This window comes from Colletotrichum aenigma (genome assembly GCF_013390185.1).
Source record: "Colletotrichum aenigma strain Cg56 chromosome Unknown KSG_Cg56_contig03, whole genome shotgun sequence".
NCBI classification, from domain to species: domain Eukaryota; kingdom Fungi; phylum Ascomycota; class Sordariomycetes; order Glomerellales; family Glomerellaceae; genus Colletotrichum; species Colletotrichum aenigma.
Genome location: NW_023500909.1, coordinates 321714 through 336573, shown reverse-complemented (window position 1 = coordinate 336573; position 14860 = coordinate 321714). Strand labels below are relative to the sequence as shown.

Here is a 14860-nt window from a genome sequence, read left to right as displayed (position 1 = left end):
AATCTTACATCATCTTCAAAAGAAACCAAGTAAGAAAAGAGCAGACTTGCGTGGTGTGTTGAGGCGCAGGCAGCTGACCACAATGTCTCACAAGCCGGCAGACGGAGACACGAGGGGAGCGGAATCTCAGGGGTCTCGGCTCGCTGCAATTGATGCTGCGGCGCTAATTGCGGACAGCTCCTGCAGAACCCCAAACCCCATAGGGAACCGCGTCAGGCGGCACGTGCGCCGTGTTGTCACGAGCTGAAATGAGCTGAGCTGAGCTGAGCTGAGCTCTGAGGTACCTTAACCAGTGAGTGAGCTGACCGGATCATCTCGCGGACGAAACACCAAGCTTCAACACTCACGACTCCATCTCACTCAAGAACCTGTGAGCTCATTTGTAACCCCCGAAGCTCAGAGACCACCCCCAAAATGGCATCCTGGCCCCCGACGTGCTGGCCGGTGCCGATCCACGTCTTGTCCTACCGCGTCCTGCTCGTCATCCCCGTCCTCCTCGCCATCGCGACCTTTGCCGCGCTCTTCATCCACTCCGACGTCAACATCGCCCTGCTCTACTCGCAATGCGACTCCCGCGCGCGCCTCCCCGCCATCAGTAAGGTCCCCGTCTTCGGCACCCCGGTCTGCTTCGCCATCAGCTTCTTCCAGAACGCCCTTGACTCGGCCCGCACCTTCGCCAGCATGTCCGCCGTCCTCTCCTTCATCGCCGGCCTCATGACCGTCACCACCGTCGAGGCCGCCCGCATCTGCAACGCCCCCAACGTCCTCATCGCGAACCCCACGGGGCCCTGGCTGGTCTTCAACCTCATCGGCGGCGCCGTCGTCTGGGAACTCGTCATGGTCCCGGCCTTCTTCCACCGCTCGCGCTCCATCTACCTCGCGCGTAAGAAGGCCGGCAAGCAGGTCGTCGAGAGCGCCGAGTCCAAGGACCCGGACTTCGGCAAGCACGCGCGCCACCTCAGCGTCGACGCCGAGATCGTCGCCATCCCCGTCAGCGTCGCCTGGGGCTTCGTCCTGCCCTCTATCCTGATGCTAATCTACAACTCGCCCGCCACCATCGCCGTCTGGCTCTTCTTCCCCGTGTGGGTCTCGCTCGTCCGGCAGGCTGTCCGCTGGGGCGTGCTGCGTCTGCAGAAGCGCCAGCGCCGCAGCTTCCACCTCGAGTCGCACACCGTCTCGCTGCTGCTCGTCTACCTCGTGCCCATGGTCTGCTCCGTCGTCTCACACGTCTTCCTCATCTGGAGTCTGTTCCAGAGGGACGACCGTAAGGAGATGACGCGCGCGACCGTCAAGTTCATCGAGATTGACGTTACGTTCATCGGGTTTACGGTGCTGTACTGGCTGCTCGTCGAGGGTGGGTGGAAGGTTGCGTTGGTGGCTGTTGCCGCGGTTATTTCCCTCGGCCCTGGCGCCGGAATCTGTGTTGCGTGGATCTACCGTGATAGTGAGATTCGTGAGCATCTCAAGAACTGGTTGGCTGGAGGGCACGGCAATGAGGAGAGCAGCGGGGAGGCCAGGGCTGGCACTGACGAGGAGACGCCGTTGTTGCGATAGAGTGCTTGCTGTTGAGCTCTAGTGACATGCCTTTGCTATTACAGAATGAACCATTCCATGAGTCTACATACCCAACTCAAAACTTCCCCTTGATGTGAGATTCGAATACCTCCGTTTTCTTAGTCAACACCACATAGTTCACCTCCGACCTTGCATGGACTGTTCCTACCACTGTTCCTACCACTTAAGTATGCCACACGTCCGCCGATTTCGCCGATTTCGCCGACTTCACTGTTGCTCCGTTGCTGGAGTCTCCTTGGAGCTTTAATAGTTCATGCTGCTGGAGCACACACTTCATCTATGACAGACTCTCTCCAGGGAGATTGCTGAGTACGAACAGATGACAGCTTCTCCAGCGCAGCTATGCAAGTGAATATGGCATAAAAGGCTTTTCAACAGACCGGGCCCGTGGAGAGCCGTTTTGGCAAGCTCGACTTACTGGCCCATGTTCTAGCGCTCGGGGCTCACAGCCCATACTATAAGAATGCCCTCGGGCAACTTTCAAGAAAGCGAATCCAGTACTTTACAATTTTGCAAAGGGAGTGTACACGCGTACTGGAGAGCTTTTAGATTTTAGATACAGTCCGTTGCATTAACAGCGTCCGCCCCCCCCTTTTTACTGAAATTACGTACGTATAATCCCTATACATAGATAAAAATTTACCTAACGCTATATAGATATTTATAATATAGTAATTAACTTATTTTAATAGTTTAAATTAATTTATTCCTATTAAATTTTATAATCTAAAAGCGTTAGAATACCTCTTAAGCGTTACTATATACTTTAATAAATAGATAATGATCTATCTAAATATTATCTATTACTTATTACTAATACTATATAGAAATAATAATATATATAATAACTAATATAAGATATTACTAAAGATCCTCTTTAATACTCTATTTTATTATTAATTAAGATTATTATATTTATTAAGAAGGCTTATTTATTATAAGCTATGCTTACTTATTACGTTTAGGTGATAGTAAAGACTATTAGGAATTCTATTCTTAGTAACTATATTCGCTTAATAGACGTTTTATACCTATGTTTCCTCTAAGTAAAGAGTCTCTTAAAAACTTCCTTTTTTTAGCTTAGGTTATTATAATTGAAGTACTTTTAAGTTAAATAAACTAAAAGTTAGCTTTTTACATATTTAAGCTTTATTAAACGCTTATTTTACTAATTATATAGCGTAGTAGATAGTAAATAAGAAATAGAGCTAATTAAGCTAGAAATAATTAATTTAAAAATAGCGCTAATAAATAAAGAGGTGTTAGAAGCAATATATATAGTAATTAATAAGCTTAATAACTGATTTAATAATATAATAATCTTATAATAAGCTCATAACAAATTAATTACGAAGCTAATATAAATAGTAATAAATAGTAACAATAAAGTATTATTAATATTAAACTTTATAGCACCTCTATTAATGTTATTATTAATGTTATTACTTTTTAAACTAGATATTATTTAGGAAATAAATAATATTTAGCGTTTAAAGCTCTTTTTAAATCTTTTTAAGTTTAAAAATAATTATAATAAATATATTACATAAATATAATAGATATATAATAAGATTAAGATAGATTAGGCTTTTTATTTAAATAACTAAAAGATATAATATTGAATTAACTTTTATTTAAAACTTAAAATATAATTAGTAGTTATAGCTTTTTATAGCTTAAAAATAATAATAGCTTATTTAAGCTAAACGCTTTTTTAGTATATTTAAACTATATTTATAATAACTTAAATATTAAAAATAAAGGTTTTAAAAAGCTATTGAAGCTTAGAATAAAATATAATAAAGGTCTTATTTTATTTCTACTCTATTTCAGATATATTATTATAAAAATAAATAATATAATATAGCTAAATAGTATTTAGTTTAATTATTTATAAAACAATATTACTTTGTAAACTGTTTAACTATTAAGTTAACTATTTAACTTCTTATAAATATACTAAATGTATAAGCTTTATATAAAGTATTATATAGAAACTAAAGAGATTATATTATATTTATAACATTTAATATTAATTTATAACTTTTAGAGTAAAAATATTATTTATTAAAATAGATATAAATAGAGATATTAAAATAATAGAATTAATACATATTTTGTATAATAAAATAAATAAAGGCTTTAATAAAAGAATATATTATTATTTTAAATATTATTAAATTAACTATTTGTAAATGACTATTAAAAGCTAAAAGGTTAAATAATAGTTTTAAAATAGTAAAAACTACTAGAAAAAGAATATATTTAGACCTAAAAGAGGTTAAAAAAAGGTAAATATTTTTAATTTAGGAAATAAATAACTTTAATATAAACTTAAGTATTAAGGATAATAGAGAAGAAATAGGCTGAATAGGAATAATTCTAGTTAAAATATAATATAAATAAGCCTTTTACAATATTAGTAGTTAGAGTTAATAAAGATATTTTTATTAATATTTTAATAGATTATAGTTATAATACATATAACTATAATAATAAACTATTAATATATTTATTACCTTATTATATATTACTTATTAAACAGAGTAATTATAAAGCTTTATTAATAATTTAGTTTAAGCTATAATAAGAAATATAGCTATACTATATTTCAAAATTAGAAGTTATATATCATAAAGTTTTATTTATATAATAAAGAGATTAAATATTAAGCTCTTTTTAGAAAAGTTATAAATAGAATAGAATAGTATTATATTATATATAATAGAGAAATAAATATTGTATAAAGATATAGAGGTCATTATTTATTAAAATAAAATAAAAACCTTGAAAAGTGAGGAAAATCTAAAAAGCTTATTAATTAAATACTACTTTATTGATAACGATTTATTAGAAAACTAATGAAAGTTAGTTATTTAAATTAGCTATAGGAATATAAATAATAAAATTAAAAAATGTTAAAAAAAGCTTTTAAATTAAAATAACTAAAAACCTATTTAGAGACATTTCTATAATATATTTATAATAAGTTTATAGAATTGTTTAAACTAACTAAATTATATCTTTTATTTTTAAGTTATTTTAATATAAATTGTAAACTCTATTTTAAATATAATATTTCTAGCTAAAAGTTATTTTTATTTTAAAACTTCTTTTATAATATATTAAGAGAGAAGCTATTAATATTTAAAAGAATATTTATAAATCTTTTCAATAAAGGTTTCATTTAAATTAGTACGTTTTTTATTAATATATTTATATTTCTTATTAACAAACTAAATAGAGGATTATAGTTTTACTATAACTATTAAATATTAAACAAAATTATAAAATAGAAGTATTAGGTTTTTTTAATCTAAAAGATATTTTAAAAAGTTAATTTAATAAAATAGTATATTAAATTAGATATTATAACTATTTCTTATAAAATTGAGATAATAGAAACATATACAAAAAAACTTCTTTTTGGATATAATATAAGCTTTTTAAATAGCTAGTTCATTTATTTAAGCTAAATAAAACTCTAATAATATTCTAATAATATATTGATAATATATTTTAGAAGCTTTTTAATAACTTTATAATAATATTCATTAATAATATAATAATTGATAATAGTAGCTTTTAAATAGATTATAAATAGAAGGTTTATGAAGTTTTTTAAGCTTTTGAAAAAAGCTAACTTAAATTTTAATTTAGTAAAATATAAGTTTTTAAGATTTATTCTAGAAATAAGCAAAAGTATTATTTATAACATAGAGAAAATACAAATAATTATTAATTAAGAAATGCTTATTTTAGTAAAAAAGGTTATAAAGTTTCTTAAAATTTATTAATTATTATTAAATATTTATATTAAAGTATTTAAAAATCATAAAATATCCTACTCTTTTTATTCAAAAAAGAAATATTATGTATCTAAAATAACAAATAAGAGAATATATTTTAGATATTTAAGTATTATTTTTAGACTATATTAATATGATATTATTTTAATTTATGAGCTTTAATAACTATTAAATAATCTATTTAGGTTTTATGTTAAAAGAATTATTAGTTTTAAAAGATATATAAAGATAATATTATTCTATTACTTTTTATTTATAAAAACTAACTTCCATTTAATATAACTATTTAATTTATAATAAGAAGCTATGAGTAGTAATTACTTATTTAAATATATCAGATATTAAATTAAAACGCTATTTTAGATTTAAAGTTTTAATTAATTATAAAAGCTTTAAATATTTTATATAAAAATAACACTTAATAGAATACTAAATTTATTAAACAAAATAGCTATTAAAACACAATTTCTATTTAGAGTAATAATCAAGCTATTTAGTAGCTATATTTAATATACTTTTATATTATAAATAAAGCGCCCTAAAACAATAAGAGGATAAATAAGAGAAGAAATAAATAATGTAAATAATCTCTAACTCTATTTTAAGAGAAATATAGAGGTTAATTTCTATAAAAGCTTTTATAAAAATAATATTTAAAAACCTAGTTTTCTAATAAATATAAAATAACATATAAATAGATAATAATTAATATTAAGAAGCTTATTTTATAATAAAAAGAGGTAAATAAAGCTTTTCTATTTAGTTAAGCTTAAAACTATAGATTATTAAGTATAATATTAATATTTTTAATTAACTAATATTTAGAGATTAAATCTAAATATTAAGATTAATAAGTAAAAGTTGTGTTTAGAATATATTTAAATATAGCTAATCTAAAAATATTATAATTTAGTAATAATAAGATATTTTAAATAAAATAACACTTTAGCTATTTTAGCTTAATAATATTTCAAGCTAAAGTAGTTTTTAATTATTTATTAATTTATAAAAAACTATAATAATTATACTTATAAAATAACATAGTAATAAGCAAAATATAAGCTTTTATAATTATTATCAGTAGCTAAATAGGTTTATTATAATTTTATTATAGATTGTCTGATAAACTTCTTTTATATTATGAAAATAAAGTTAAATATTTTTACACAATAATAAATAGACTTTCTAAAATAATAACTCTGAAGGGAATAATAATAATAAATGTAGAAATATATATAAAACATTTTATAAAATATTATTACTAATTTTATAGTATACTTAAATTAATTATTAGTGATAAAAATAATGATTAAATAAGCTAGTTTTAGTGATATTTTTATACACTTATTAAAATTAAATAATATTTAAGTATTACTTTTTACTTATAGATAGATAGTATTATTAAACGTTTTAACTAAAAGATCTAAATAGTTTTATAAATAGTAATTAATTTTATTAAAAATAATTAAGAGGTTTATTAATTTTCTATTTAACTAGTAATTAATAGCTATAATATAGCTATCATAAAAACAAGCCTTTTTCGTTTTATATACTTACTATATTAACTTAGTTTTCATAGTTTAGTTTATACTAAAGCTAATAAACTTATATTAATTAGCTATTAATAAGTTCATTAGTAAACTGAAATTAATTTTAGAATTAGCTTAAATAGTAATTATTACTATTCAATACACTATAAAATAATTAGTAAATACTAAAAAAACGCTGACAGAATATTATAAAAAACTTTATAAGAAGTTAGATTAGCTTTACTTAAAATATAAAATAACTAGAATAATCTTATTTACTATAGTTAAATTAAATATTCTAAATAAATCTATAACTATTTCTATATTATCTTATTACGGTATATTATAAATAAACTATTCTTAGATTAAAAAGTTAATAATCTTTAATTATTATTTATCTTCAAAAATAAAGAGGATAAACAAAAAGTTAAATTTATTTTAGTAATATAATAGAAATACATAAATAGAAATAAGCGTTATAAACTACTAATTAAATAGTTAAAATATGATTAGTTTATTTAAAAGCCTTTATGCGTTTTATAAAATAACTAGATAGTTAATAAATTTAAAACGAAATATAGCTTTATAAATAAACATAATAGTAACTTCTAATATATAGTATTATAAATTAATAATAATAAATAAATAGAAATAAAATAAAAAAGAGCAGTAAAATAATTTATAAATAGAAAAATAATAAGAGATAAAAAGACTTTGTTATAATATAAAGCTATAGAAAGGTATAATAAAACTAGAATAAGATTAAGATAAGCAAATAATAAATAAAATGGAAATTTTAGAAATAAACCTTCTATTTCTTTTATTTAGCGTAAATAATAATAATATTATTAATAAGCTAAATATAGTTAGAATACTAAAAGTAAAAGTAAAACACAAATATAATATATTTTATAAAAAAGCTTTAGCTATATTTAAATAAGCTTGAATAAAATAGTATAATTAAGTTTTATCAAGCTTAACTAAAACGAATATTAAAATAGACGTAATAATAAAAGTATTAAAAATAACAATAGCTAGAGAACTAATAAAAAGTGTCGAAGAGGTATCAATATTAATAATAGCTTTAATAGTAACTTTAGTAATATATTTCTGTTTAGTTTTAATATAGATCTTATAGCTTTAAATAGAAATAATATAAAAAAGCTTTATATAAGCTTTAAGCTATATAAAAACCTAATAAGAAATTAATAATTATATTAAAATAATAATATAATAAGAACTTATTAAAGCTCATTTATTAATATTATAATAAGTGAGATAATTATAGCTATAAGAAATAAAGTTTTTATAATAATGAATTACATTTTTATTACTCTAATAAATTATTAGTTTTATAGAGATAAAATGATAAGATAATAATATTTATATTAATATAAATAAACTTAATAGGTTTATTAGAGTAATAAATATATTAAGTAATATTATTTATAAAAGGGTTAGTTTTGTAACTATAAAGAAATAATAAAATAATATATTTTATTTAAGGATATTATAATAACCTATAATTTTAATAAAACGTTTAGCTTTAATTGTACTAATTATATATTTTAAATAAGAAACTTTATAAAAATATTTTTAGGTTATGTTTAAACGAATACTACTAAAAATAAACTAATATTTATAGAGGTTTTAATATAGTATTAAAAAAGTAATAAATAAATAGCTGAAATTTTGTTTTAAATAGGTATTCATATAATAAAGTGAGGAGAAAAAGATTCAATAGAATTATAGAGGGAGTTATCCTTAAAATCAAAGTCTTTAAAATAAACTTTTTATTATTGAAGGAACTAATAAAATTAAAGTAATTAGAAAGTAAGCTTTTAATATTAATAAAAAAGAGAGAATTTATTTTTTTATTCGAATTAGAAATAAGAAGATATATAAAGTTAATTATAGTGAAACAATAAAGAAAATGTGAGTAATAGTATATAAGAACTGGTATTTATAGAAGCTAAATAAATAGTAGCTAGATTTATATATATTAGTAATTAATAGAGATTTAAATCTGACTAGTTTATAAGATAAATAAACTAAACATATACTAAGTATATAGCTATAATAATAATAAATTAATTAAATAATAGCATAAAAAGTTAATTGACTTTTATTTATATAATCTAAAAAAAAGCCAATATTATTATTATTATTCAGAATAAGCTAATTAATATATCTAAATTAATATTAATCTTTATTTAGATATATCTATTTATTAGAGGGATTATTTAGCTAAATATTTTATAAGTTAATATTATTATCTCTCTTAAATAAACTAAAAAGAGAAATAAAATCTATTTTACTATTAAGTAGTAGTATAGTGCTATATTAATCTCTAACAGGATAATAACTAATACATAAATATTTTTAAAGAATAATTAAACAAACATTTTAGCTAGTATATAAAAACTAATTAATTATAAGCTTAATAATTTTATAAATATTAAATATTAGAAAAAAAGTATATATAGATAACTTCTCTATACATATATCTACTTAAAATACTATAAATATAAGAATAATTTAAGTAATAAAAAGTTTAATTAATATTATATATTAAGCTAGAAATACTATGAAATTAAATCTTATTATAAAGAGAAATAAATAAAACTTATTATAATTAAATGAATTAATATTAATAATATAGAACTATTTAAAGAACTACTTAATAAGATCTTTTTTTAAGTAGTTTATTAAAAATTAAAATCGCTAAAATAAAAGAAATAAACATATTACTAAGATTAATAATAATTACAAGATAATAATAATAATAGAAGAGAAAGCTAAAAATACTATATTTCTATTATTAAAGTTTAGATCTAGTTTAACTAATACTAAAAATAATATTATTATTAATATATATAATAATATAAAAGTATTAAATTATGATTTTTAGTATTCTAATTTATATATATAGCTATTATTATTAGTATTATTATTATTAATATATTAGCTATATACAAATTATTTATAATATTTATTACTAATTTCTTTACTATTAAATCTTCTAAATATTTATTAACTGAATATCATATTTTTAATTTATTTATCCTTACTAATAATTCAAATTCACTTTAAAAAGCTTTAAATTAAATAGCTAGCTTTATTAAGTAGTTTATATCTATTTATAATAAGTAATATAATGTTAATAAAAAGTTTAAAAAGAAGTTATATAAACTATAATTATTAGATAGTAGCTTATAAGTAGTTTATAAATTACTGGATATTTAGTTTCCTAAATAAGGGTTTATTTAAAAATTTACTAAAAATATTAAAAACTTAAGTAAACCTTTTATAAATAATAATACTTACTATAAAAAGCAGTTTAACACCCTCTCTAATATGATATCTTATTTTAACTTTTATTTATATCATTTAAATTTAAAAACAAGATATTTATATAAGAATGTATATTAGATTACTTAGCAGAATACTAGTAATACTAACTAAAAACTTTATAGCGTTAGTTTTAAGTAAGTTAAAGTTATCTTAATATATTAATACCTTAATATTATACTAATCTATGAAATAAAAGATCTATGATATATTAATTAAAATTAGTTAACATAATAAATATAAATAAAGCTATTTATTATTAAACATAGCTAACTTTATAAGCATTTTAAAACTCTTTAATTTTATTTCATTACTATTATTATTAATATTGTAAGTACAATCTATATAGTTAGAAGTTAAATAAAACAAAGTTAAACTAAATAATAAAGATAATTAGATTAAAATCTTAAGTGATATATTATTAATAGACACATATTATTTAGAGGAGGATAAAACAAATCACTATAGTAAAAATAATATAAAGTTTAACTATATACATGATGTTTTATATAATATATTTAACCATAGAAAAATCTATTTATAGCTATAAATTTAATATTATTATTTTATGTATATATAAATAATAAAATTACTATAATTTTACATTTATAAATAATATAATCTATGTTAATACTTCTTAGTTAATTATAATTACTATCTCTAACTATAATCAAAATCCCTAACTATAAACTACAGTAATATATTATTATTATAGATTATTACTATAAATATTAATAATATATTTTAACTACTATATAAATAAATGAATATATATATATATATATATATAGCTATTAATAAAAACAATAAATAACAATATATTTTGAATATTCTAATATACGTATAATTAAACGTTCTATAATTTTACTAGCTATAATTATAGTTCTAATAATTATCTATTTTATAATAATATAATTAAGATTTATTATAATTATGTAATAAAGATTTAGATTATTTATTAATATTAATATTTGTAGCTTATCCTCTTTTTATAGTTTAATATTATTAAATATATACTCTATTTTATTAAAATTAATAAATAAATAATAGAAATAGCTTTTAATCTAAAATAGATAATATTTAATCTCTATAGTATAGTCATATAGATATTCTATAAAATCCTAAATAATATTTTTATTATTAGTCTATTTTAAATATACTTTTCTTAATATATTACTTTAAATTACTAAAATACTTTTTAATAAGGTTAAAGTTTAAAAAAATAGAAATAAAACTTAAGATTAATATTTAATATTTAGTATGAATCTTTAATTTAAGGTATATAATAATAAAAGAAGTTATTTATAATAATAATAAAGTTTAATTTTAGAAAGTATTTATATTTCAAGATTAAATATTTCAATAACTAATAAAAAAAGCTATTATTCTTAGTTATATTATAAAATATAGTTAAATATAAGATATTATTTAATATAAAACCTAATAAGATTTATATATAAAAGTTTTAAAACTAATTAATCTCTATAGTTTAAAATATAATAAAAGATTTTAGTATTTATTTAGTCCTCTATATTCTAATATCCTTATGAACGCTAAATGTATTAATAAATACTAGCTGGTTAGAGCGATATTATTATATATAATATAGGTATTTATATTATAATTTATTATTTTATTGAATAATAATAATTATAAACTTTAATTTATGTAACTAAATAAGTTTAAGTATTAACTAATTATAAAATAATAAATTTAGATTTTAAAAGTTTAAAATAAGAAATCTTATATATTTTTAAAAAATAGATTACTATAATAATATAATAGTTTAAAAAGTTTTACATAATATTATACTTCTATTTTTTATTAATTTTTAATAGTATTTTTTATATCTCTATATTTTATTAATAAGATTATATTATAATCTATATTATTAAATTATTTATTTAGTATAGCTAATAATATTATTAGTCTATAAATCTTTTAGTTTTTAAATAGTAATATTATTATAAGTATTAATGGCTATAGATTTAATATTCTAAATATTATTATATTATTATTATTATTTAATATGTTTTTAATATACTTAATACAATAAACTATAAGTATATACTAATTAGTAATACATAATTAATAATTAAATATAATCTATATAATAATAAACTTTTAATTATAAATAAATTAAGCTATTTAAAAAGTTATTACTCTTATTAACTATTAAAACTATTTATTTTAAAAAACTATATTAAGCTTTTTAATATATTTTTATATTACTAAAAACTATGTAAATTATATACTTAATAAATATATAAAGTTATTTAATAAGGTTTTTCTTTTATTCTTTAGTAAATATTATCGTAATATCTTATAAAAATAAAATATACTTTTTACTAATTAATTAATATAAAAATAAAATAACTAATTAAATTAATAATATCTCTATAAATAAATTAATTACTCTAGAGATATTAGATATATATTTTATATCTCTATTATATAGTTATATATTTAAATACTACTATAACTATAGTAATTAATAGTAATTAAGGTATTAGCGATAGATTTAGCGCGCTTTACGTGCGATATAGAAAAACACGCGTTATAGCATAAAATAGGCTTTTTTTCATGTTTTTGCATAAGCGGGGAAAAAAAGGGGGGCGGTCGCTGTTAGTGCAACGGACTGTACACCAACAACCATCCAGCGCGAAGAACGGGAAAGAAAAAACGCCCTACCGGAAAAAGGGTTCATCATGACTCGCGATACCCTCGACACCACCCTGGCGTTGACGCGAGGGTGCTGCCCTTGGCTCGGAAAACTCCGACATCGCCCAGAGCACCGTGGCCATGCGAGGAAGACGAAGCATTCGGATACCACCACAACTATTTTTAGGGGTCATGGGTGCATCCGTGGTCATACATGGATATAATTCTCGGGCACCTATGTCCCATGCGAGACCAAACCGGAGCCCTGGTTGATGAGTAACCCGCTCGCCGGCGACGGTTGGTTCCATGCGAGGGCAGAATGCGGAGCTCCGCCAGGCCGGTGGGAGAGCAAACGATTACTGAATAGTAATTGCAATAAGTGTGTCAAAAGAAAAGCATAAGAGTCATGCTTCTTCATGGCAAGTCCGTAACGTGGACAAATAAATTAATATCTCTTCAGGACCCTAGTACTGAATGTGTTGAATTCGCGCGAGATATCTCGATCGTGATTTATGCTTCTTTGTGGCTTACTCTCACAGATGCCTAGCCTTTTTACACTCATTCAGGGGCCGTATTGTATAAGAAATGGGTTGAATCTCCTGTATCCCTCGCCATACCCTAACATCTTTCGGACATCAGTAATCACAAACATCACAGTCTTTACCTACCCAGTATGAATCATTCAGTGCACGTTGCCACGCTTTTCATTCTCTCAACTTTGCATTCTTGGCATGTCTTCGCAGTCCCAGGCTTCCCCGGCGTGGGTCATTCCGCACGCATCCATGAACGCGCCTTGACGAGCTGGGTTATGAAAGGGTACGGAACCGAATCGTCGTGCACTCAGGAGCAAATCGACCAAATCGAGCCTGCAGTAGAGTACGCCAAAATTCTAGCCAAGGCTGCCATGACGGCCTTGGAGGATGCAGGGACGTCGGGGGTGGCGTATCGGCGCTGGTTTGGTGGTAAGTCGTCGCATAACCTATTACCTCATTTCGTCTCATTCTGAGGTTATTTTTCTACCAAAAATCTTGCCAATGCGCTCTGACTGGGACGGAACTAATTCTATGCGTAATTTGGACAACAACACGAACGAAAACACCCTCGCGTCCATCAAGGCAAACAATTACGAAGCTGTCATTTCGGGACTGCGAGCACCCGAATCAGGAACAGTCAAGTCTGAAGACGAAGGCGGCCCTGACAAATCAAGACTGGTGTTTTCCTGCCCCGATTCGGAGCATCCCGTGTGCGAGCCGAACCCATATGCAGGGACAGAGCCGATCGCCGGCATGCTCAATGCCGGCGAAGTCTACGACAACAACGTGCTGCGTCTCTGCCCCCCCTTTTTCCGCCAGGTCAGCCACTCGCAGATGCTTGTCAACTGGCGTGATTGGAAAGAAGGCGACTTGCAAACGTCAGCAGGCTTCGCACTGCTTCATGAAATGCAGCATCTTGATGCTATAGTTGGCAAACCCAATCGTTGCGCTGACCACGCGTATCCGGTTGCAGAGTAAGTTACTCTCTTGAGGGAGTTATCCGAGAACATAATAATAGAGCCTGAGCCATGCTAACTACCAGACAACTTAGCTGTGAGAAGCTCTCTAGCGTCGAAAGACTGAAGAATGCCCAGACCTTTGCATACTTCGCGCTGGATGTGCTTGTGAACCCGCCAAGCCCGAGCAAGTGACAGCATGGAAAATAAGTACGTTTCTTCGACTCGAGTGGGTGACGTGCACGAGCGGCTTCATCAGGCCTTACATCCTGGTCGCCAGCGCTAGCGCTCCGTTGCACTCGCCAAGAATGGTCGCCATTGCGCCGCCGTGGCAGAAGTCCTCGCGGAACATCGTCAGTCCGTGGCCCAAGGTGAGCAGGAACGAGGCTTTGGTGGTGAAGCGCGACTCTAGGGATTGCTTGTCAAGTTTTCATTGAGCGCGTGAT

General features: G+C 26.1%; 2 protein-coding genes across 2 annotated transcripts; both read left to right on the top strand.

Annotated features, from left to right (window-relative positions):
* Positions 1–414: 414 nt before the first annotated feature.
* CGCA056_v004037 (uncharacterized protein) lies at positions 415–1554 on the top strand (the record flags this gene model as incomplete). Its single annotated transcript, XM_037319293.1, has 1 exon — positions 415–1554. The coding sequence occupies one exon, from the start codon at positions 415–417 to the stop codon at positions 1552–1554; it is 1140 nt and encodes a 379-aa protein (XP_037180587.1).
* Positions 1555–13959: 12405 nt separating this feature from the next.
* On the top strand, positions 13960–14609 carry CGCA056_v004036 (uncharacterized protein; the record flags this gene model as incomplete). Its single annotated transcript, XM_037319292.1, has 2 exons — positions 13960–14432; positions 14510–14609. 2 exons carry the CDS (start codon positions 13960–13962, stop codon positions 14607–14609), a joined length of 573 nt encoding a protein of 190 aa, XP_037180586.1.
* Positions 14610–14860: the final 251 nt, after the last annotated feature.